This window comes from Actinia tenebrosa, unplaced genomic scaffold, assembly GCF_029948245.1.
Source record: "Actinia tenebrosa isolate PJP-AT-01 unplaced genomic scaffold, QUT_ActTen_1.0 PGA_scaffold5__44_contigs__length_20552954, whole genome shotgun sequence".
Lineage (NCBI taxonomy): Eukaryota > Metazoa > Cnidaria > Anthozoa > Actiniaria > Actiniidae > Actinia > Actinia tenebrosa.
In genome coordinates, this window is record NW_028292582.1 from 7,771,177 (window position 1) to 7,797,678 (window position 26,502).

The 26,502-nt window shown below is 39.3% G+C and overlaps 2 protein-coding genes and 1 non-coding gene across 3 annotated transcripts; 1 reads left to right on the forward strand and 2 right to left on the reverse strand.

Annotated features, from left to right (window-relative positions):
* Positions 1 to 745: 745 nt before the first annotated feature.
* On the reverse strand, positions 746 to 4,931 carry LOC116291312 (uncharacterized). The gene is made up of 3 exons (XR_016121346.1): positions 4,773 to 4,931; positions 4,125 to 4,351; positions 746 to 2,381 (listed from the first exon to the last, which is right to left on the reverse strand). It is a non-coding gene; the product is annotated as an uncharacterized LOC116291312 (transcript).
* A 794-nt stretch (positions 4,932 to 5,725) lies between these two features.
* LOC116291337 (patched domain-containing protein 3) lies at positions 5,726 to 13,192 on the reverse strand. Its single transcript, XM_031698508.2, has 5 exons — positions 12,851 to 13,192; positions 11,808 to 11,966; positions 10,745 to 10,939; positions 8,500 to 10,655; positions 5,726 to 7,715 (listed from the first exon to the last, which is right to left on the reverse strand). Exons 2-5 carry the CDS (start codon positions 11,837 to 11,839, stop codon positions 7,411 to 7,413), a joined length of 2,688 nt encoding a protein of 895 aa, XP_031554368.2. The 5' UTR covers positions 11,840 to 11,966; positions 12,851 to 13,192; the 3' UTR covers positions 5,726 to 7,410.
* Positions 13,193 to 15,270: 2,078 nt separating this feature from the next.
* Positions 15,271 to 20,692, forward strand: LOC116308322 (uncharacterized). The gene is made up of 2 exons (XM_089037618.1): positions 15,271 to 15,387; positions 15,569 to 20,692. The coding sequence occupies exons 1-2, from the start codon at positions 15,271 to 15,273 to the stop codon at positions 20,408 to 20,410; spliced, it is 4,959 nt and encodes a 1,652-aa protein (XP_088893744.1). The 3' UTR covers positions 20,411 to 20,692.
* The last annotated feature ends 5,810 nt before the right edge of the window (positions 20,693 to 26,502 follow it).

Consider the following 26,502-nt stretch of genomic DNA (forward strand, 5'->3'; position numbering starts at 1 on the left):
CACGAGTCGACATAGATATTCGAAGACTTTCAATTAATGGGTCGACTCCAATTAACTACTGCTTACCGGATCTCAGTACTTGGATGTCTATTAGTTAAATTGACAAGTTATCGATAATGTAAAAATCGACTTCCTCTGAGCTAGCTCAGGGCATGGCTAACCCACAGATCAAACCCTGAAACAACCTCTGGGCTGATCTAAGTCAGGGCACGGCTAACTCACAGATTAAACCCTGAAACAACCTCTGGGCTGATCTAAGTCAGGGCATGGCTAACTCACAGATTGAACCCTGAAACAACCTCTGGGCTGATCTAAGTCAGGGCATGGCTAACTCACAGATTAAACCCTGAAACAACCTCTAGGCTGATCTAAGTCAGGGCACGGCTAACTCACAGATTGAACCCTGTAACAACCTCTGGGCTGATCTAAGTGAGGACATGGCTAACTCACAGATAGAACCCTGAAACAACCTCTGGGCTGATCTAAGTCAGAGCATTTCTAAATCAAAGATCGAAATTTAGCTTGTACAAGTGAAACCGGATGCTCGCAGATCTTTATCATTGATACGAACAGCCGCAGTTTTGGCATCATTTGCTGTCTTCCTGATAAAAAAATCCTCGTTTAGCAAAAGACAAAGGCAACCTTATTCTCGTGAATGATCAGAATCAGTCGGAAACTGAGCGGTTTAAATATCGCCCTGAATGCAGATAATCGATCGATAACTTGATTCGAGTTTTCCATGACACGTTCTGCAAGTGGTTTTATTACATCGACTGAAAAATAATATCTAGCAGTTATAAATGAAGACTAAGAGGTCTCAAAAGCACTTTTGATGGAATAATAGCACAGAAAACACCTCTTGGGCAGCTTAATTACTAGACAACACAATTATCTAAGTAGAAAGGATGAATAAAATTGAATTGATATGATACAATTTACTTATTTTTTTCTACTCTTTTCATCTTGCCGCAAAAACCGCACACAATAATTGGACTTGATGTACTTGGAGTCAGATTTAGGCCACTGGGGGAAAAAAATGGACTTGATGTACTTGGAGTCAGATTTAGGCCACTGGGGAAAAAAATTGGACTTGATGTACGTACTTGGAGTCAGATTTAGGCCACTGGGGAAAAATAGAATCGCCAACACGGGTATTCCTTAAAAGTCATCGCTTGACTGGGAATTCGATAACTAAGATTGGTACGGTCCCTTCATTTGCCTGTTAAGCAGGTGATTGGCATCGACAAATAACAAAACAAGACCCTGGTATATGTAAAGGATTGAGGGTCCTCAGACACTAAGTAATTCACAGGAAGAGAAGCTATTGAGGACGTATATGTTTTCATGTGTACTACCACTATCAAAGAGATCTTCTAGAGGATCATACGAATAACATCCCCTCCCCACACACACACACAATTTTTTGCAGCTGGTCAGCAAATAGGATTTTTCCATATAAATGAAAATGTCATGAGAGCAATCGCCCCTGACACATGTCATTGCTTCGTGACTATGTAAGTGATGCTTGTCCCTTAGTGTGTGCCGACTTAAATGTTCGTTCTGTTGTTGACCAGTCTATTGGTAATGATTTACAGGTATCCTGCCTTGTGAGCCGACCTAAATGTTCGTCTTGTTGTTGACCCTTCTACTGGTAATGATTTACAGGTATCCTCCCTTAGTGTGAGCCGGCCTAAATGTTCGTTCTGTTGTCGACCAGTCTACTGGTAATGATTTACAGGTATCTTCCAAACCAATATTCTTTCGTGCTCTCGTTATTTGTTGACCCTCTGAAGTTGACAGTGATTCGAATATTGCCTTCACAGTAGAATCCAAAATCGTTTTCTTCTGGCACGCTTCCAGTATTGGCTTTGTAAGGGCAGTCTGCGTATGCACTATCGATGTGCAAACCATAAAACCTATCCTTCTGCCAAAACTTAGCTGTAGTAGCCACACCCCTGTGGCCTCGGATGTTAACTAACTCTACGAGTTTACATACGCCTGCGCCTTCAAAACTCAAAATATCAGAATCCAACATCTTTCCTCGTATGTAATCAACATAGTCGACTCCAAAATTCCTAGGTTGCTCTCCAGTGCGTTGATTGGCTGGCGAGGAGTTTCATTGTCTTGAGTGACATTCTATAGGCTTCCCATCTTGGGACATCATCGTTAGCTTTAGAGTCCCCCCGGAATGAGCGAGAGCAGAAGGCAGGATTGTTTCTGTTCTTTAAGGCAAACGATAAGATAAGAGTCCACGAAGATCCTGGCTCTGATGTCATATCACACCAGACTTTGTAGGATTTATCATTCTCTCTGATAGTGTAGATGACTTTCAGTGTTGATCCTTGACGCAGATAGTCGAGACATGAACGAAACTTGTAGGACTGATGAAGAGAGATAAGTATGGTAACCCTTACCATCCACATAACTCGGAAAATTATACAGAAAAATTAAGGGAGATGAAGAAGAAAAGTTCTATATCTAATTAAGCATCTATAAGGAAGAAGCAAATAAAGAAAAGTAAAAAAACTAAGTAAAAAAGAAAATGAAACAAAAGAAACAAAAGCCTGTGTAGAGTAAGATGTCCAGGTACTAACCCTCCTGATTTCTCAATTGACACGGTTTTCTTTGTTATTCACGAGGCTATATTTTTGTTATAACCCTCATTATAAATGCGAGGTCAATATGTGTTATTAGAGAGTTTTAGATTGACTTATTTTTCTCCCCGCAAACGGCAAACGTGACCACGTTTTCATAGTTTTCCTTTATTTTACTTTACCTTTTACAAACCTTCTCACCAAGCGCAAATACTCTTTTGTTTTTCTACTACTTGGACTTTTTTGCGATTCTGTTTCAGTAATTTAAAAGAATTTTTTACTGGTCAACTGACGTTTCACGTTTGCCGTGAACGTAAATCTAACACCCTAAAACTATATATTGACCTCATATTTATAGTGAGCATTTCAGTTCTATTCATCAGACCTGCTCATGCAGGTTATTATTATTTTTAAATATTTTTTTATTTATTTCTTTTTGTTATTTTTAAGTCAAATATATAAACATTTGATAGAAAACCTTCTCAATTGATAAATAAAATAGTTAATTACCTCGAACGTCGGCAATAAGCTATATACATCCCGAGGCCCTCGGGATGTATATGGCTTATTGCCTCCGTTCTCGGTAATTAACTCTTACCTCTTACTTAGACGGGCTTGACTCAATATAGACTATGCCCAAGTTTTTTTCCATTGGGCCAAGGTTATATGAGAATTAGCACAACAACAGCAGTGAAAAACAATGCACCGGATAGACTAAACTCATTAAAGTCAATTTTTCAACCGATTCCGTGCGTGGCAGAGATGCAAGAGATTAGCCGATATGGTCTGGGGGCCGGCTGGTCTCTCCCCTGATGCTTCGGCTAGAACATTTTCTTGCGTAATTCGTCCACGCAAGGGCAGAAGGATGTCTCAGGGGGTATGGCCCAGTGGAATCGAATTTATATTTTAAAATTAATCAATCTTCTCGTTTTTTCTTTTCCTTTCTTTAATTTTTTTTACGATTTTCTTTTTCTTTACTTGCTTTAAATTAAGTCAGAGAACTTCAGAAAGACTGTCTGATCACTTGAGAAAGACATTAGTCTTCTTCGCTTCCGTCGGTTTTAGTGTCGTCACGTGACGCGATCCCTCCCCACGACAAGCTTGGGAAGACATCAGCTTAAAACAAACTGATCTCTTGGGTTCCCTGAGAGAGTGAGCAGATTATAAAGACTAAGGGGTGTGTAACTATAAACTTATCATACTCTGAATGTTGCAGTAATGATAAAAAGGTAAATTATACACCGTGAAAAGATGAAAAAACTTACTGACGTTTCGGACGCTAGTCCTTCGTCGGAGTAAAAGAGAAAGAGGTGGTAGAAAGGAGTGTTTATATGATAGAATAAGACAAAAGAAACCAATGTGAATGTTGATAACAATACGAACACCAAAACCAATAAGTCTCAAAGTCTTATTAGACGAGTTGCTGCAAATAAGAAAAGAGTTGCTGCAACTTATCTAATCAGAGATCCTTGCGATGAGAAGATGCTGTACACCACCCTTATTACCCTGATATTGAATGAATATAATTACCTCAGTTCGTAGGTCGTAATAGTGTTGGTAGCGAGAATCAGAATCGTCTTGTCCAGGACTCGCTATTTTTCTGGTAGCGTTGTTCAGCTCACAAACATCCTCGACATCAGGCCCTTTTTCTTTGTAGTTGAACGAGAGGCACTGGGCATTAGCAGTGCAGTGGCGGCCGCAATCGACTGCAGATGTTAATCGATGTTTTTCAAATACGTGACGTCGCAAAACTTTTCCTAAGAGAAGATGTGGAAATCATTACTAACCGATCCAACAGATCTAACCCTGAAAAAACCCCTGGGCCGATCTAAGTCAGGGCATGGCTAACTCACAGATTGAACCCTGAAACAGCCTCTAGGCTGATCTAAGTCAGGGCATGGCTAACTCACAGATCAAACCCTGAAACAGCCTCTGGGCTGATCTAAGTCAGGGCACGGCTAACTCACAGATAGAACCCTGAAACAACCTCTGTGCTGATCTAAGTCAGGGCATGGCTAACTCACAGATAGAACCCTGAAACAACGTCTGGGCTGATCAAAGTCAGGGAAAGGGTAACTCACAGATCGAATTCGAAATAACAAAAACTACTCATTTGTGAAGTTTAGTCCATTACACCCCTTTGATTTCCCTAACATGAAAGTAAATTACCATAGTTACCTTGATCTACCCCAAACATTCCTTGTCTTTTTTCTTGCGATCGCTGAATAGCCTTAACCAAGACGATGCTTGTTACCAATAGCAACACCAAAGAACTAGGAGAATCCATGAAGCATATATGTTGACTCTACTGGTCGATCTTCTCAGTCAAAGTAGTCACAAGCTAGAGTGAGTAATGAAATATACCATGCACTTGTTATGAAAACTAGTACTTCAATGCAGTATAAAACCTTGATACTTTGACTAGTATTTTTTAAAGTTTTGATTTCGCTGAAACAGCTAAAACGGTTACTGTAAATCAATACTTTGGAGAACTGAAAAAAAACAAACAACAAAACAAAACAAACAAAACAAAACAAAACAAAAAATACAAAAAAATACAAATCACGATTCGAAGAAGCAACAGGACACTTGCATTATATCGTCATTTACTACCACTACCAGACTTCCTGGCACACCTTCTTTTGTTATGCTAATTGTCTTGCTAGTAAATACAATTTTAAAGAAAAAACTAAATTCGCGAAGCATTTTGGTAGTATTAGTAATAAAATGACGCCATCACAGCCTATTCCAATTAGTTTGAGAACAAGGAAAAATCCCGTCCAAAGGAATCGACAATTACAAAAAAACGAGTATTTTGAACGGGTTCTTACCTTATGAAGTTGTAAGAACGGATTTAGGGAAAGAAATTGAAATTCAGTCTTGTCTACCTGCTTTCTTTCAGCGGAAACTGCTCAATAAACTAAGAGGATCTCTCAGTAAACAACTAAAAATGCTCTTAGCAGGTGAATTATCACGCTTACACGTTACTGAACTTAATAACATGGCTCTTCTGGTTAAAAAGATGCTTCACTAAAAAGATGTTTCACTACTAGAAATTTATATCTACAAAAAAAAAAAAAAAAAAAAAAAAAAAAAAAAAAAAAAAAAAACAACGTAATTTGAAGGCAATAATGATTTCAAATTTCTTATTCACAGCTAGTGTTCATGCAAGCCAAGGTTGGAACAATAACAATGGTCCTACTTAGGCCAGAAACCGTCACCACGTACAATTAAAGCAAGGTCAAGATACTGGCGTGAAGTAGGAAGGAAATGGGAGTCGAGAGAATGGAATACTGATTTCCATATTTACTTTTACATCATGGTATGTTGCTATCAACAAGAGATTATTAATTTCCCAAAATAATAAAATTTTAAATCTTTACTCATTGTGGTTTTCGACATTCTGCAAACTCCGACATTTCAACATAAAAGGTATCGACAGACAATCATCTTTCATCTTCTGCGAACTCAGACGTTTCAAAGGCTCGATGTGAAATTGTTTTTTTATTGTCGCTAGTCAAGAACATAAAAGGTACCGACTGATTATTTTTGATTGACGGCAGCGAAAAATCTAAATACCGACTTCGCAGAATATAGAAAACCGTAGTAAATTTAATTTTATTATGAATCAGCTGTCACTCCATTATCGCAGTATACGGCAAGCTGCTGCTGATGATGTTCAAAATGATTCACAAGCCGAAAGAGTAGAGCGGAGTATGGAATTATGGATAAGTAAGGGCTTAATCAAAGTCGAAAAAAAGTGCGCAGCCGCTTAGTGTCGTGAACCGCAATCTCGTACCCAGAGCCTGCGTTTCTTCTGGCCTGCGGCGAAGAACGAGGGCTCTGGCATAATCTATTTTTTGACGCATGCGCAGTTTTCGGGAAGTTAAAATTTCATCATTGCAAATCATGCTTTTAAACAGAGTTCTGTGTTTATTTCCGTCTTTTAACGTAAGCGCTCTTATAACGGAAGTCCAAGAAATCCTGGTCTTAAAGAATGGATTATGCCAGAGCCCTCGTTCTTCGCCGCAGGCCAGAAGAAACGCAGGCTCTGGGTACGAGATTGCGTGAACCGGGGTTGCTTTAGGGGACCAAAATATTTCCACAATGCACTGCGATGCCAACTCGACCCTGTCTTTCCCTCGACCTCGGAATAGCTAATAGAAGCTAATAGTTACATAGAGTTATTGGCTTTCCCCAGTTAAATATATTTATCTACATAAATCAATACAAAACGTATTTAGGCTTTCTTTAGATACGTGGCTACTAAATATTGAATTTCATTCGTTTAACAATGTAAATAGACATGCAAAGTTTTTAAAACTCCTTAAATTAAAACGTATTGCTCGAGCAATATTGGTCAAATTCACAGAAAGCTTTTTAGATTTGCTTTAGATTCGAAATTTTCAACTAAAAATAAGATTGACTGTCATTTCAAATGTTCATATGTTTAAATATTTGAAAATAATCCACACTTTCTCTTTGAGACAAGTTGCATTTCGAAAAAGAAAAAAGTCAAAATAATACTATTATTTAAAGATAATAAAGGTTGTATTTCGTTTTTACGAATAAAGGCTTGTTTTTCAGAAATGAGGGTTTTTAAGCGAGTGCTTTGGCACTTTTTATTGTCCATTCTGAGGTTGAGGAAAAAGCTGGGTAGGGTTGGCATTGCAGTGCATTATAGGGCTGTTAAGGGGACATATTTCCAAAATGGTGTCTATTTTGTCCCCCAGAAGTCCCACAATGCAATGCAAACCAATGCTCACTCGACCAATTTTTTCCCTCAACCGTCGGAATGTCTGGAAGAGTCTGGTAGCTAGGCTGCATTCTGTTCAGTTGTTGCCACTGGGTTTTCATACGATGTGACGTTATTGTTGTCACATGGTTGCTGGGTAACGACAGCTAACTCACGTGACTCAGCCAAAGCAGGCTCGATCGTGATTGCAGCATCATGTGTTTTGAGTGACGAACTACGGCAGAATATAGTGAGGTAGACAGGAAGAAAGCAAAGGCCATGAAGAAGACCAAGTAACACAATACCCAAAAACATCTTGAAGAAGATTCTGAAGATTTCTGACGAGGCGAAGGCCAACGTCATCGTTCCAATGAAAGTACTTGCCCCTACAGGAAAATGGCAAATATGAGATTTACTTATCCAAGTGTTAAACAATTATTGGATGAGGTTTTATTTTTATTTTTATTTATTTTACTTATAGCCAACTCTTAGGTTATCAATAGCTAGTGGGTTAAAGAAAAGAGACTACAAAACGTATCGCTGAATAATAAGAGATCAAATAAGAAAGGCTAGGAATCTACTACAGGTTTTCCCCAATTACAATAGATCCAGGTTAAGCTTGATATTGTAAATACATCGTTTGTTTATTGATTACAGAAGTCCATACATCGCTCCATACATTTCTTTGTAGTTTAGGATCAAAATATCTGTAGTAAAGGGAGAAAGAAATACCCAAACACCCCAAAATATAAATTATAGTCACAAGTAATGTGAAATAAGCACATTAGCCACCCTTTGGGCTTCACAGGAATAAAATAAATTAAGGATTTATATCCAAAGAAATATATGTAGCAATGTTTGATGTTGAGTGTATGACGTCACAGACCAAAAAATAATCGTAAAAATATCATACTTTTGTCCTGAATATCGAGAAAACACTTCATACAGTGATTATTGGACCTCGAAAGAGTATTCTTAGGAAGTTTCAGCTGAATCCAAGTTTGAGCGATTATCGTCAGATTAGCACTTTAACAGAACTTCGGACAGGCAAATAACGACAGGCTTAATAGCTTGAAAACATAGCGAAAGCCAAAATCTCTGATATTAATATGGATTAGTTATCAATGTAAAATAAATATCAATAAATGGTGTCTTAGTAAGGTGTCTTACCTCCCATCAACACACTTGCACCTAAAGTCCTCAAGGCGTCTATCACTCGCTCCTCGGCGCTACTCTTGGATGACATAATATACGCATGCGCAATATGCGCACTATAGTCCACAGCGAATCCAATGGCCATAATCAGATTAATCATGGACACTCCATGTAATGATAAGCCCCAGATGTACATCAGCCCGAACAGCTCGAACACCAACGCTACGAACCCGAAGAACACCAAGATAGTCACACTAAAATCTACCAGGAAAGGGCTGGTAATCAGTAATATAGCAATAGACGCGATCACTAAGTTACGTATTGTTGCTTTGGATGTTATGGCATACTGTTCAAAGTAAATAAACGCCTTGGAGATTGGATACGCTGGAAGAGGTGACCTGTTGTCCAGGTCTTCTCGCAGCGTTACCATGGCATCTCGTTGACCAATCGAATTCAAGGATTTCTTGATGTAGCAAAGAATACGAGACGCTTTGACTGTTCCTTTATCTTCAGATAATCGTAAATCTTCCCTGAAATGAGAATATGCTGGGATGTTTAGGAATGTTCTCAATGTTGGCATCAAGTTTTTTCCTTCTAGACTCAAACCTTTCTTCTTTGAGAATGCAGCAAGTGTTTCCATCCAAGACATAGTTGTGTTTTCATAGAACGAGTTCTGTGAAGCTATCTTTGACAAGTGTAGAATATCTTTCTGTGTTTCTGGACTCGTGTAGTTGACTTGCTCATCAAGTATGATACTGACTTCTATCTTAGGTGGGAAATATCGGTCCTGAGCGTTTGTGAATAATATGAACGGCGAGCCATCTTCAGCCAACAATCTGGTATCAAAATCTTCACTGATGTTCAAGGCCCCATATATACCACTACCTAAGAGCCCCAATGAAATCAGCACCACAATGCACTTCACTTCTCTTCTCATCAGTATTTTAGCCCATGCAGTCAATAACTTATTAGCGGTCTGGGTACGAGGCTCGTCCCATGCTGGCGCACCTTCTTTTGGAAGAGGAACACGACAGACTGGGAAGCAGTCTCGACGTCCTGCTTTTACTCTACGAATGTCAAACGTCATCATGGCAACAAAGAACGTAATTATCATTAAATATGCAAAGAATATCGCCATGGCAGCGTACAGACAGAAATATTGTATTGCAGGCAGTTCAGACCACGTGCTTACAGCAAAAGCCACGAGGTCTGTCATAGTTGTCATGGTGATGGTTGCTCCAGAGTTCGTCATCACAACCTTAACAGTATCAGTTACACTTAGTTGTGGTCCAACGCGATCCAGTTCATCTATGATAATAAACATATCATCGATTCCAATACCAACAATCAAAAACGGTAAAGCTCCAACTATACTAATAAAAGGTGTTCGAACAAACATCGTAAACCCGAATCCCGCGATAATCCCGAGAAAAACCGCAAAGATCCCGATGTTAGCAAGAAGTGAGTGTCCTTTCAAAGGATTTCTGAACTTTCCCAGCATGATACAAGCGAACGAGATCAACAATATGTAACTGACAGTGATTAGCCTAATGTCACCTGTTGCACTTTCTTGTACGGCATCATCTAGGCTTCTTTGCATATTGATGTATACCTTCATACATGATAGACTATCTTTCAACTTTTCTATTTTCTCAACCACATTCTTTTCCCAATCCATAATCTTTTTGTCCTCCTTATCACTGTTTTTCATAAAATACAGCAATTGTAGAGCATCAACCTTGGATATTTCTCCAGACACACTATCAATGTCCAGTCCACCAAACATCATTCTCATGTTGTACCAAAATGGACGTCCATTACGCATCATTAACCCTTTATTTCTGAAAGCTTCTTCAAACTTCCGTGTAGCATTTGAGAAAAGCGACTGGTTGAACTGCAGTATGTCTAAAGGGTTCAAGAACAGACAGAATGAAGGAGAGTTGTTGGTGGATGGTTGAGAAAGGCATAGTTCTTGATAAGGTTTGGTGTTAATGATTTCATCATGAACAGCTAGTACGTCAAGGAGACAAGCTTTGCTCAGCACGTATTGACTAGATTCTTTGGGTTCAAATATAACAGTTTCTATTCTGCTTTCCATGGGAAAGTTTATCTTGACTTTATTCATGTCTTTAATGGCGCGACTGTCTTGAGGGATGAAGAGGTTTTCGACGCTACGAAGATTACAGAAACGAATTAAAAACACATTCAGACAAAAATTTACACACAGGTTTCATTAGCTCTGTATAGAAACCAGTCTTACCTGTTTTCTACCTTCATCCAGTAGACGCCCCCTGAGCAAACTCCAACAAAACCGAGAGCGACAGCAACAGTCAGGAATGGATGGCGAGAAATGACTGTTCCAAGCACACCAAAACACCTTGATAACAGGTTGACGTACATGGTACTGAAGGATACCCATAACGAGCGTGGCGTGTATCGACACTTCTTCTTGGGGCTAAAACAACAAGAATAGACTTAGACCAATACTACAACACAGGGAGCCCACACTAGGTTGATGTACCGACATGGTCCTGAAGATAACATATAACGACGGATTGACTTGAAATAAGACTATTAAGTAAAAATACACAGGTGACTATTGAAAATCTCGCGCGCTGATTGGTCGAGAAACTCACACTAGCACACGATAATCACCTCCAGCGATAATCCAAAATGGCGGCCAGCCGCTTCGTTGCAGTTACCGGAAAAAAAAGTCTTTTATCTTCTTTTTTTTCTTTTTTTTGAAAGAATCAACTGTGTATCTATATTTAAACAATTATTTGCCTCAGGCTCAGTGAAAATCGGAGAATATTTACCTCGCAGCTCGAAGACTCGCGTCTCGGTAAATATTCCCCGATATTCACTTCGTTTTCGGCGAATAATTGTTAAATGTCAGTTAATATTATATTACATTACATTACGTTACGTTACATTACATTACATTACATTACATTACATTACATTACATTACATTACATTACATTACAATATTATATTATATTATATTATATTATATTATATTATATTATATTATATTATATTATATTAATATTATGTGTTCAGTTAACATAAGTTTTATGTTTTGATATTTATCATTAAAATGTGGAAAAACCCGTGAATTAAGCACCAACTGTTAAAATCATCATGGCATAACAACGTGTGATGCGAGTGTGCTATGCTCCCTGCTTCCAAATGTCTTGTAACTAAAACTGCAGACGATTACACCCGGGGAATAAATTGAACTTTAATGTGACCGCCGACCTACAACTAAAATGATTTGACATACAACACGAAACTGCTGATCATTTATCGTAAGGAATTACCTTTCTCGTTTTCTTGTGTTTTCTTCTTCCATACTCAGCAACACAGTGTGCAAATTGAATCCAAAGTGTGACCTTAGTAGCACATTGCTGACGGAGTATTATCTTCAAGCGGGATGTCTTTCATCCAAGACAATCCATTTATTGGTATTTTTCAGGTCTCTACGAAAGTCGTAGAAAAATAATAACGCATGGACAATAGACAAGAATTATTTTAAGCTTGCGGCGCGCGAAGAATCAAGTTTTTAAAAGTGCAGTTCCGTTGCAATTCGCCTTTAAAACAAAGAAACGAAGTCGATCAGTGTGTACACCTTGTCACACGATATCCTAGTAACCCTTTATTTAGCTTATTTAGTTATTTCATCTATGTTAAATAAGTCATCCATTTCCGTGGATCTCCATAATTTTTTTAATGTCCTTATATTTTCGGCATAACAATGTTTGAAAATGTAACACGGCTTTCGTTTCTCTTCGATTTATTTAAACTGTAAACAAGGGAACGAAATAAAATGCGTCTATCCAAGGGACAGTACTGACATTTGCATAAAATCACATTATTACCTCTGAATAAATTAAAGGGGTTAAAAAGTAAAGTACCTATATTTAACGTCGGTAGTTCCTTCACTTGAAATTCAACTGCTATCAATGGAAGCCGACGGAGCTCACTTTACCCCCTCTCTCCGTCAGTGCTCTGTTTTAAGAGTATTCAAAGCTGAAGCTACACGGAGAAGTCGAAACAGACGTGGAGATCACAAGGATCGAACCGTGGACCTCAAGCTATGAAGGTCGCGCACTAACCAACTGAGCTATGCCTGCTCCTATTATCAAACGGTGTCCTATCGATTTGTCTTCAGTTCACCGACATAATTCCATTTTCCAAAACCCTTTTTCAAGAAGGTCAGTATAAAAAAGTGACGAAGATAAAGAATTTGTTCGCGCAAGAACAGAACTGTTACCAGACGGTCCGTTGAACTTCGTTCTTGCCGGCCGGAGAGCATTTTTCATATTTTAAATGGTAAACTAATGTTTCCCTTACGTTGACTTACCCATTAGATGTAAAGCATTTGTTGTATTATATTCCTGTTGAATCTTTAGCGGTTGTTTTGCTATGAGATTCTCTTTCTTATGGTTCGTTCTTCAATCAACCACCACGCGTGAGAAGAAGAAACTCTATACTTCGCTGGAGTCTAGACCGCGTCACTTTCAAAGGAAGAAATTCTATACTCCTTTCTCATAGATGGCCGCCAAACGTGCTTGGAACTAAGGGGAAATTTCTTTACTTTGCTAGATCTTGATGGATCGAAGTCAAGAAGTTGTATGTTATGTTCAGGGATTATATTTTTAGGCTATTACCAGTGTCTCAAAGCGTTTATTTGCATTAATACCTAACCAATCCTTTACCTAGTTCGCATTTCGTTTCCGGTGTAACATGACCTTTAGCGTTCCCTGTCTTCACGCGTTTTCAAGTTCGGCCCTAGGGGAGAGGGGAGGGGAGAGTTATTCTCGAGCTTTTCACAGTCATACGAAAACTGCACTAACATTGAGAGATTTGTAGAGAGACTATATGATAAAAAAATACAAATAGTAAATGAATACATAAGTCTGGCATTTTTCCGCTCACTGAAAACCCAAAAGGAAGATTAAACGAATAATGACAAAGAGGAACCTTTATTAAGAAATTTAGTTTTCTATTTAGATAAACATTCGGGATGTTGATCTAGAAACACGAGAAAATCGTAGGAAAGCATGACGCGAAGCGACTCTCTCAAGTATTTAAATCAGAGCATCTAAAACAGATAACTGATAACTTCAGATAATGAAGTAACAAAAATATTGCTTTTTTCCCTATGAACGTTCAAATTCAGGGCGCGTTCGCGGGAAACTGAATATGACGTAAGCGTTATAAATACTTTTGTCTAGGTATTTCGACCAATCAGAGAGCGCGTTAGAATTCAGATATTTTATAGCTAATTCTCTGAGCTCTTTTTTTGCAACGAAAATCTTGAAAAATACGCATTTGCATCTGTACTGCGTGATGTTTTTTCCAAATACATTTACATCTGAATTTCAATTGAAATTCAGTGGATTAAGAGCCACTCTGTGGAAATACCACTTTTAAATTCCATTTTATCCCATTTATTACATGTTATTTTCCGTTGTAAGAATTAAGTTTTTTAGGTTGGATTTTTCTTACCTCTACCTGTCATTTGTCTAATTATTCTAAGAAACAACTTTTTAATTTAAAAAAATATCTGATGCAAATCAGAAATTACTGATTGGTATTATTGGAAGTACGTCTCGTCAAAAAAGTAAACGTTAACAGGATCAACAGTCCTTCTCCACTGAAAATAAAGTTGACGACAATTCACGACATCTTGCAACGAGGATCAAAGAGCATCTCAAGACGGATAGAGCCTCTCATGTTTACGAACACATCATGTCATCCGAGGCGTGTCTCGCTCAATGTTCGCCTGAGTCTTTTGGTAAACAACTTAAGATCAAAGAAGCTATTCACATCCTCCGGCAAAAGCCCACTTTAAATCAACAACTTTTTCATTTCAACCTTAAACTATCTTTTTAAACGTCACCTTTGGCTGTACTATTCACTGAATTATTTTTCTTTCACACCTTATGTACTTAATACTATGTTAATTATTCAACTCCTTTGTTACTTTGCTCTATTTATACGTTGTGTACACTTGTGCTTCACTTTCTGAGGATGGCGTTTGACAACGTCGAAACATGTTAATTAAAAGTTTAATGATCTTCATCAAAGATATAATCAAGTTCTTGCTGCTTCGACCATTTGACGACAATTGCGATTGTGCTGCGTCATCCTTTCTTGAGCAACGTGAACGCATTTCTTTCTAGTGACGCGCAATATAATAAATAATCTTGCTATTGAAGCTATTGACGGAATATCACCAGGAGCCAGTTAAAAATCCCTCGTGAGTATCTGTTGCAGTTCACGCAGGTAAAGAGCTGGGTACATTCGGACTAGAGCTTCAAGGTAAGTGTTTAGATTAAATTTATGCTAATTATTGAACATTGATTGTGTGACTTATGTCACGTGGACTTTTATCACGTGTTATGATAACATTGATTTATGTAAATGAGTATCAAGACACAGTTTTTTTGGTTTTCAAAAATGTATGACACGTATTTTGCTAACCTGGACTATCAAGACGTTATTGCTAACCTGTACTTTACATGATTGGAATTTTATGGAAGTGTAAGAAGTATGTCTTTATATAGTCGCCACAGAAGCAAGTTGTGTGAATTTTATGATTCATTATACACGATTGTAATCGTAAATATTAAGCTATGTGATCTGCATGTTTTAGATCGAATACACTACATTACTACACAATAAACAAGTGCTATACGGTTTGTGGTGACTCTGGTAACTTCTTCGCGGTACATCATTCGATTTCTTTCAAATTCGTCCGTGGAGAAGGGAGAAGTGATGGAAGAAGAACAGCTGAAAACAGCCAAGAACAGTAGAAGATTGGCGAAGTCAACGCTAACACGATGTGGTAATGCTTTAATGACATTATTAGATAAACAACGGCCTTCTGATGAGGTAAGAAAGTCCTTAGCTAAATTAGAAGAAGCCTTCGAATCACTCGAAGTGAAACACGATGAGTATACGTTACTCATAGATGATGATGATGCATACGAAAAGGAAGAACAATGGATTGCGGCATGTCAAGATCGTTTTTTGGAATTACAAATCGCAGCCAAAACGTATTTATCCAGTTTAGACAGCCACACAGCCAAACAGCCCGACGGTTAATAATTTTCCTGCAAACAATAGCACCATTGATGTTCAGGACGGTGAAATTAAAGGCGGGTTACAACCCGAGAAAACTCTGAGTTTCCAACTAGAAAAACCAAAATTACCAAGCTTTTCTGGTGACGTACGCGAGTACGCTATATTCCGAGCAGATTTCAAGCACGCAATCGAAGCGAATTACAGCAAACGCGATAGCATAATGCTATTAAGAACATGTTTGACAGGAAAGCCTCTTGATCTAATTAAAGGCATCGGCACCGACTATGACGCAGCGTGGAGCTATTTGGATTCTATTTTTGGAGATCCAAGATACGTATCAGACACGATCACACACGACATCACCAAATTCAAGCCATTGCAAGATGGCGAAGATATGCGATTTTGCGACCTAGTTCATCTAGTCAACAGATGCTACAACACGTTAAAGGAAGTTGGACTGCCAAGCGACATGGATAACAGTCATATGCTGTCAATCATCGAACAAAAGATGTGTGCCGACGACAGGAAAGTCTGGTCTAGAGATCTGGAGCGTGAAAAGACAAAGCCGACATTACAAGCGCTTATCACATGGATGACAACAGAGATGAAATCAAGAATGAGAGCGGCGGCTCCTTTGAGAGATGCTAGTCATCACAAGGGAAATGTACGTCAAAGTGTACATCACGTTACAAGTACCGGTAACAAAGGCAAAGCGACGAATTGGTACAAGTGCTGGTACTGCAAATCTTCTGATCACTGGGTTGATCAATGTCAGGTTTTCAAAGAAAAGCCTGCAAGTGATCGATTAAAAGCAGTAAAGGACAACCACGCTTGCTTCAGCTGCCTCAAAAAAGCGGGAAGAGATCACAAATCCCAAAACTGCTCAAGAAGACGTCAATGCCCTGAGATGATTAACGGTGTACAATGTACACAATACCATCATCAGCTGTTACACTGTAACTCTGTGCGCGCTAATGTTGCAGCGACTAGCAGTTCAGATGACGCCCTGTTGCCTATTGTCTCGGGTAACATACGCGGAAGAAATGGTTTATGTCAACGTAGGAACATCATGCTTGATTCTGGTGCGCAGTTAAGTATAATTTGCCAACAAACGGCCGACAAACTAGGACTTACAGGAAAACCTGTATCAATAACCCTGAGTAAAGTGGGCGGAGAAGAAGAGGTCATAAAGACGCATGTCTACAAAGTCCCCATCACATCGTTAGTCGACAATAAGAGTTATACCATCAACGCAATCGGGCTAGCACGCATTACTGATGACGTCAGCGGAGCGCCAATTCAGACCATAACAGAACGACTAAACCTGAGGAAAACCGACATCAAAAGAGGAAAAGGTACTGTACACCTGCTAATCGGGGTCGACCACGCCCACATGCACACTGGAGAAACGAGACAAAGTGGAAATCTGGCTGCAAGACACTCTCCCCTGGGATGGGTGGTTTTCGGATCCCCATCTGACGACATTGATAGTACATCAACGAAGTTAGCATTACACGTGAAGTATGCGCAACCAGTAGACCTTACGAGTTTCTGGACAACAGAAGCAATGGGCGTAAGTCCGAAGCAAGGCTCCTTAGATCACCTCAGTATTGTCGAGAAGAAGGAGGCTGAGGTAATAGAGAAATCCTGTGTAAAAGTGGGAAATCAATGGCTAGTACCCTATCCGTGGATAAAAGATCCAAACCGGTTACCCGACAACAAGGCCCAAGCACTGAAAAGCCTTGAGTCTACAGAAAGACGACTCTCAAAACATCCTGAGCAAGCAGCCATCTGCGACAAACAAATGACTGACCTGGAAGAGATGGGATTTGCGAGAAAGCTCACGAGAGAAGAGGCTGATAACTACAAAGGGCCTATACACTATATAGCACATCACGCTGTCATCCGGCCAGAAAAAAAGAGTACCCCAGTGCGCATTGTCTTCAATTCTTCATCAGTTTACAAAGGTCATCGCTTGAATGACTACTGGATGAAAGGCCCGGATTTGCTAAACAGTCTATTTGGTGTCCTACTGCGTTTCAGAGAAGATATCGTAGCGTTCGCAGGAGATATTTCCAAGATGTATCATAGAGTCTTGATCACTGAGCAAGATCAACATGTTCACCGCTTTCTGTGGAGAAACCTAGACACGACACGAGAACCAGGTGTTTACGTCAAAACTGTGCTTACTTTCGGCGACAAACCCGCTCCCGCCATGGCTCAGATTGCTCTACGCAAAACAGCACATGAAAATCAAGAGAAGTACCCAGAAGCAGCACAGACACTCAGAGAGAACACCTATATGGATGACATCTGTGAATCAGTACACACCAAAGAGAAAGCTGAAAGGATTACCAAAGAATTAGATGAAGTACTAGAGAGTGGAGGTTTCAAGGTAAAGGGATGGATTTCGAACAAAGTCTTAGACGGCTCTTCAAATCAGCAACGACAGGAGGTCGACATTCTACAAAGCGAGGAGAAGATACTCGGAGCTGTGTGGAACAATGAAGAAGACACGATTACCTTTAAAGTTAACCCGAATCACATTAGGTGTAAAGAACAAAGCAAGTTGACAAAGAGAACAGTGCTGAGCCAAGTAGCAAGGATATATGATCCCATAGGATTCGCATCTGCCTTTCTCATCAGAGCAAAAATCGGTCTACAACAGTTATGGCAAAGAGGGCTTGGTTGGGACGACGAGCTTCCAGACGATATCAAGGCAGTATGGGTTGCACTGTTCGAAGAAATGAAGGAACTGAACTCTGTAACATTTGATCGTTCTCTAACTCCTGACGAAAGCGCACATTCTCCTATTCTATGCATTTTCACTGATGCATCGCAAGATGCATTTGGAGCGTGCGCATATATCAGATGGCACGTCAGCAATGGAACATTTGAAGTACGTTTCATAGCAGCCAAGTCTAGAGTAGCACCTATCAAAGCTCTGACGATACCACGATTGGAACTCCAAGGCGCGGTCATAGGATCTAGACTATCCAGAAGCATCCAAGAGGAGATGAGGATTGAGTTTACTAAGGTGATGTTCTTCACCGATAGCGAGATTGTACTAGCTTGGATACGTAGCCAAGCAAGAATCTACAAGCCATTTGTATCAGTCAGGATTGGAGAGATTCAAGACAACTCTGATCCAGCACAGTGGAATCACATTCCTGGCAAGCACAATGTTGCTGATGACCTGTCACGTGGATTGTCCATCAGACAACTTGATGAAAGATGGAAACATGGTCCTGCATTTCTGAAATGCCCCGAAGAAGAGTGGCCCATTATGCACAACGAATCAAACCAGCATTGCAATGATGCTGACAAAGAAATCAAGAAACCAAAGGCAGTATGTACGGCAGTCAAGTCGCCAGACCTTATTGACTACAGCAGGTTCTCCAGCTGGAAGACGCTTATTCGTGTTAAAGCATGGCTTCAAAGATTTGTAAATAATCTACACGCAAGAAAGAGCCCAGCTTATACCAACAAGTCAGGAACGCTCACACCACAAGAGTTGGAACAAGCCAGGAAGACCATCATAAAGGATGCTCAAAGAAGTTTGAAAGCAAGAATCAAGAGCAGTGAGTTAAGTTGCCTAAGCCCGTTTGTGGATAATGAAGGTCTTATACGAGTTGGAGGAAGAGTTGACGAATCTGTTGTTACATACGATACCAAACACCCGTTACTTTTGCCACAGGAAAGCAGAGTTTCCTACCTAATCGCCCTACAGAACCATGAGTCTAGCCATTCCGGCATAGCAAGCACCGTTGCGAAGATCAGGAGACGTTATTGGATACTGAAGATACACCGTATTGTCAAAACGATCAAATTCAGATGCGTCACATGCAAAGCTATGAAGCCACAAACAGAGGAGCAGCTTATGGCCAGCCTGCCAGAATGCCGAGTAACCCCGAGCACTCCACCATTCTACTATACGTCATGTGATTATTTTGGCCCAATTACAGTCAAAATCGGACGTAACAAAACAGCAAAGCATTATGGTGTTCTATTTACCTGCCTGAACACTAGAGCAGTACACTTAGAAATAGCAACTGATGCTTCAACCATGGAATTCATTCAAGTGCTGCGCAGATTTTTTGCTATTAGAGGTTACCCATCGCTCATGATTAGTGACAATGGAACCCAGCTCGTAGGAGCAGAGAAAGAACTAAGACAGATGGTTAAGGGATGGGACCAAGATAAGCTGCGAGATTACTGTGCTGACAAAGGCATGGAATGGAAATTCATAACCCCAGGAGCTCCTCATCAGAATGGGTGCGCTGAAGCCTTGGTAAAGAGCTGCAAATATGCTCTAAAGAAAGCTATTGGCAAACATGTTTTAACTCCGTTCGAGTTACATACATGCCTATTAGAGGTAGCCAACCTCGTAAATCAACGACCAATTGGCAGAGTCCCTAACGACCCAGATGATGGAGCCTACATATGCCCTAACGATATGCTGCTCAGAAGGGCATCCACCCACGTGCCACAAGGTCCCTTTGAGGAGACAGCCAACACTAGACGAAGAGTCGAGTTTGTTCAACAAATAGTTGAATCCTTCTGGAAACGTTGGTCGAGAGATGTATTCCCTCAATTAGTACCACGTCTGAAATGGAAGACCGACAGACGAAACATTCGTGTTGGAGATGTGGTCATGATGAACGACCAAAATGCAGTCCGTGGTAAATGGACCATTGGCAAGATTATTGAAGTGTATCCCGGTCGAGACGGTAAAGTACGAAATGTACAACTCAAGACAGCAACTGGTACGTACTCAAGACCAGTCTCGAAGGTAGCGGTTATTCTCCCTGTTGAAGAAGATGCTAATTGAAGATGAAGACTATGCCCTCATCGGGGTGGAGGATGTTTAGATTAAATTTATGCTAATTATTGAACATTGATTGTGTGACTTATGTCACGTGGACTTTTATCACGTGTTATGATAACATTGATTTATGTAAATGAGTATCAAGACACAGTTTTTTTGGTTTTCAAAAATGTATGACACGTATTTTGCTAACCTGGACTATCAAGACGTTATTGCTAACCTGTACTTTACATGATTGGAATTTTATGGAAGTGTAAGAAGTATGTCTTTATATAGTCGCCACAGAAGCAAGTTGTGTGAATTTTATGATTCATTATACACGATTGTAATCGTAAATATTAAGCTATGTGATCTGCATGTTTTAGATCGAATACACTACATTACTACACAATAAACAAGTGCTATACGGTTTGTGGTGACTCTGGTAACTTCTTCGCGGTACAGTAAGCTGCGTTCAACCAAGGATGCGCGTTATCGCGTAACAGCGGCGATAACTCTGCCCTGTGTTGAAATAAACGCACATATTGATCTACACAGTTGTAGGAGACATTACAAATTCTTGCAGTCTCAGCAGTAGAGAGGTTTCCCAGAAAGGTCACAATAACCTGGACTATTTTTTTGCGTAGAGTAAGAACAACCACGATGGTAACAACCATAGTTCTTGTTTAAACGCCACGACATTTTCAACAAACGTTTTTTTAAAATGCGGAACGTTACTATGAAACGAGCGTTTTCTTTTTATATTTTTTTTCTAGCACTCTCGAGAATTTCTTTATTATTGCTAAAGGTCATAGAACACGTGCACGAAAACGAAAATTATAGAGCAAAAGTCTCTTTGTGTTTCGGTAATGTAAGAATGGAAAGTAACAGAATTCTGTTCCCTTTTCCGCCTTTTGTATATGGATTTCGGCACTTCTGTTCCCTGGGTTGTAGTAGTACATATATATACATATTTAAAAATGTATGTTTCTCTATATATTTTCAGCTAAGCACCGGAAACTGTATAATAGCATCCATTCGTATTCGCAAGAAACAGCTGAGACTGTTAAGGACCTAAATCCTACCACTGTGCTGAAAACAGCCATCCAGTTGCACCAGCGTCAGCCAAAAAAATTACTTCAACGCGACGAGCACATTCAACGCCAGTACTTTCTCCCCTACCATGGCGAACCAAGGCCAACGGTTCCCCGCACAGCAGTTTAATGAGGAGCTCGACAACTTAAAAAAAAGTGTTGCCATTTGCAAGTGAAGTACAGTTGGCGTCCCGTCTAGCACTAGCCCAGGGGGGTGTAGACCTTGTAGTCGGAGAGATCCTGGACTCCACGCCTGAAGTGAAGCTTGAGGCTGAGGCTGAAAATATGAGCATCATAGATCTTACGACACTACAGGACGAGGAAAAAGCTGGAAACTCCACGGCATCTTCTTTCAAACTGGAAATGAAGAAATTGGCTAGTGTTCCTGTAGAAACACTAGATGATTCAAGACGTATTCTTAAAACGGTCGAAGAGAATGAGGCAGAAAAGGAATGTAACTTGTATTCTTTCTATAAACCAAAGAGAATTGTAAGAGATATGAATGTTTTTGCTAGCTTAGAACCAAACGAACGGTTTCTAAGTCTGTCATCATTCGAAGTCGCACAGTGTCCATACTTCTCTTTTAAGTGTGACTCCTTTGAACAAGGCTTTCGTACGTGCGGTGGAGTTATTCCAAGAAATTACGGATGGTAAATAAAGTGTGCGCTCACCGTGTTTGCCTGTGAATTGTTCACAGACTGATGAAAATCTTACTATTGTCTATTATTAATGTCTAATACTAATGTACGTGCTACCTAGTGTAACCTTAGTAGCTGGGCAAGTTAAAGATGTTGGAAAGCAAAATAGATTAAATTGATTATTTTATATATTATTATCTATTATTAATGTCTAATACTAATGTACGTGCTACCTAGTGTAACCTTAGTAGCTAGGCAAGTTAAAGATATGCTAGAGAACAAAATAGATAAAATAGAATATTGTATATATTATTATCTATTATTAATGTCTAATACTAATGTACGTGCTACCTAGTGTAACCTTAGTAGCTAGGCAAGTTAAAGATATGTTAGAAAACAAATTAGATTATTGTATACAGTTGAAGATTTGAAGCCTTCATAGGCTTTCAGTTCGACCCCGTTGAGCTGCGCCACTGCTGTACTTGCGGTGGTGATAAGCGATGACAAGTTTTTTTTTGTCGTTACTTTTTATACTTAAGAGTACACCAGGATATGGAGCAGTAGTTTTATTTTTTGAGCATATTTTTATGATGATGATACAATATCATTTTTACGAATTTATATCATGTGTTCTAATTATATGTACAGAGCGAGAGAGACTAGCGTAACTCAGGTTAAGGTAGAAAAGTACAAAGCATTGTTCCAGAAATACATTTGGTTCTGTCTTCGTTACAATGCTAGTGTAACACTCTTAATATGACAGCAATATAAAGGAGATATTTCAGGAAAGCATAAACTGACTTAATGGAAGAGTTTGCCAATTACAATTATTATTTTAAAATCGAGGAACTATATTTTGTTGTCGGTCAGTCTCATTGTTTCTTTAATAGCTTGATTTTAATAATTATTTTTTCTCTTTTATAGTTTTAATATTTTAGATTCTCTATATTAGTTATAATTTTAGGTTTTCCGTTTATTACATATTATTATATATATTTACAGCTTTAGGAAATAAAGCAGTATTTTATGAATATTTTTATGAAGATGCTGCAACATCATATTTGGAAGCCATAAAGTACTTTCTCTTAATATTCCAAGTCTTGACCTCTCGTTGTTTTGGTGACAGAACCCAAGTCAAATCAAGGCAAGTCAAATAAGTGAGCCACCATCTAGCTAGTCAAGAGATGCATCAATATACTGCCACCATTTAGCTAGTCAAGAGATGCATCAATATACTGCCATCATCTAGCTAGTCAAGAGATGCATCAATATACTGCCACAATTTAGCTAGTCAAGAGATGCATCAATATACTGCCACCATTTAGCTAGTCAAGAGATGCATCAATATACTGCCACCATTTATCTAATCAAGAGATGCATCAATATACTGCCACCATTTAGCGAGTCAAGAGATGCATCAATCGTAAGAAATTCCACCAGGTGAGTGATTAAAAACAAATTCTTCTTTCTTACAGATTAACATTTAGTGAATAATAAAAGATGGATATACTTTTCTCCTTTGCTGCCCTTTGACCTTTGAAGTAGTATTACATATTTATATTTAGTTATATTGCTCTTACTTTTTGTTATCATGCTAGCTGACATTATCTTTTATATTACCCTGCTGTATAGAATTCTCTCTTTTTTTATAATAAATTGTTGCCCCAGAGGGAACCCTGTGTCATGTTTGGAGTTCCTGTGGTTACCGGCCAGCGGCTGCACGTGATAGTATACATCTGTGCTACGCTTTGGTTGAGCATGTGCTTGTACCGTTTTGTTAACTTAGATTTGGCTGAGTTTTAATGCTATTTTATGTTAAAAGGTGATCTAAATCGTGAATTAAAGTTTGAATACGTGGAGAGGTATGACTGAAACTTCTTGTCAGTCGGCAGCCACATAAATATTTGGTTTTGCCCTTAAGACCACTATACACTTAAGTTTATTATGTTAATTTATGTATTGTATGTGTGACATGTGCAGTAGACTTTGGCCCCGGCCATCTTGGATTATACATGTGCTTTTCCAACAAGGACACTTATCTTGCTTGATTCCCTATTTAATACACTACAGACATCTTTTTAATTCATGGTTTAGCATTAACCAATCATCTATATCCTTCATTAACTTTTTGTTTTACCTATTGACTTATATTGACATACATATATTAGGACCTAGAAATTGAAAATAATGATTGATGTACAATATGAGCTGAGTAGTGTTCAGACAGCTCAATACCAGCTGCCACTACCAAAAGTAATCCACCTTAAGACTACAAAGATTCCTCAATGCATTAAAAGCATAGTTTAAACATTGATTCTGCCTGTCTTGCCCAGGCTTGTTGGAACAATCTCCTAAGAAAAAATATGTCTTTTAAGATGGGTTCATTAAGATCTGGCACCAACACATCTTTTTATCAATCGCACCTTGCAAAAGACTAAAACAACTTACACCATCCAAAGAAGCAACACAATACCCCCATATGTCCTTGTCTAGTTGGTTACAATCTACGACATGTAGTTTAGTGCGTTTACCACCCTAGGTGGACTGCTGGATGCCTAACAGGCCTGCGGCCCAAATTGATAAGGCAGTCGGCTAGCATGGGCACTAAAGATGGTCGTCACCAGCGTCTTCAGTGGATCTTTTACGTCCGCCTTATACAGGGTTATATAGTGAAGTCAGACGGGGCTTACGGTTTTAAGTCCTTGCCCGAGAAGACTTGAAGGTCTAACCATTTGCAGAAATAGTTATGAAGGCAGCACCTTCTCCTCAGTTATTTTAAGACCCTGAGTGTTGGTTCGGCCTAGGCTTGAACCACGACCTCACGCACAACAGACTGACGCTCTCAGCAACTGAGATAACCAGGTGGCGGTGTAACCCATAAGATTGCATTCGCAGAAAAGATAATATAAACCAGTATGTCATGGTCTATATACCATGAAATACGTGCTGCTTTCTCTTTGAAAAATGAAGTATCTAAAGCAGTAAATAACTGAGAGTAAAAGTGTCATATATTAGACTAGAACCTGCCTAGCAACAGCCACTTCCGGTTGTCACATACAGGGACTTTATCTGTGACATCAGACATCGTTTATTTTGGGGACTTTTAGAGAGTTAGTTTGCCCCGCTTGTAAAACCTATTCTGAATGAGCGTTCATTAAAAACCTTTCAAAACATAACAATATTGGCGACGAGGATGGGATCATGGCGTCTTTTGAAAAAATAGAGCAGTTTAATGGACAAGAAGCGGAATTTGAAGAATACGTAGAGAGACTGGAGCAGTATTTTGAGGCGAATGACCTGGGCAAATTAACCCTGAATGGAGATGGTTCAAACGAGGCAGACGTTGAAGCCTGTTTAAGGAAAAGACGTGCTATACTTCTTAAGTATTATTGGCCTCTGCGACATACTCAGTCCTACGAAACATAATTTCTCCTAGCAAACCAGCAGAGAAAATGTATGAAGAGTTGGTAGCGGTCTTACGAAACCATTTTGCACCGACAAAATCTGAGACAGTACAAAGGTACAAATTTCATTCATGTGTACGAAGAGAAGGAGAGAAAATAGCCGATTACGTAGCTGACCTGAGGAAAACCTGCCGAATCTTGCAATTTTGGTGATAGTCTACATGATATGCTGAGAGACCGACTCGTGGGTGGAATTAAGAACGAGAAAATTCAAAACCGACTACTCGTGGAGTCTGACCTCACTTTCGACAAAGCCTACAAGATAGCCATTGCTCAAGAAACCGCGGCTGAGGAGGCCATAGCATTGCAAGACAGCCTCAGACCTAGCCTTTCAGTAAACAGGGGACAGAACAAGAAAGATAAGGCCAGAGATAAGCCCTCGACCGTTTTCGAGAAAGGAAATAAGAAGAAATGCTTCAAGTGTGGTTCAAAGGACCACTTGGCACCGAAATGCCAACTGCCAGCTCATATTACATGCAACTATTGTAAAAAGAAAGGCCATTTGGAGAGAGTTTGCCTGTCAAAATATCCAAAGGCAGCTGGAGTGCAGACTAATCTTGTGAATACATGAGAGAGCCCCGAAAACTTCCGACAGTGAACCAGTTGAGAATTAGAAGCCTTTGTACCACATAGATTCGCCACAAGACGGATCCCCAATCCGTGTTGAAGTAACACTCAATGATATGCCTGTTAGTTTCCAACTAGACACAGGAGCCGGGGTGTCCCTAATGAATTATGACCATTTTAAGAAGTACTTTAATGATGCTCCCATTTCCTGAGTTTTAAACACTTCTTTGTGTTAAAATAATTTTTAATAAAAATATTTATTTATCTATCAGTATTATTAATATTATACATAATATTTATATCATTGGCATATACTCATAATAATTTAAAAGATTTTTCATATTCAACATTGA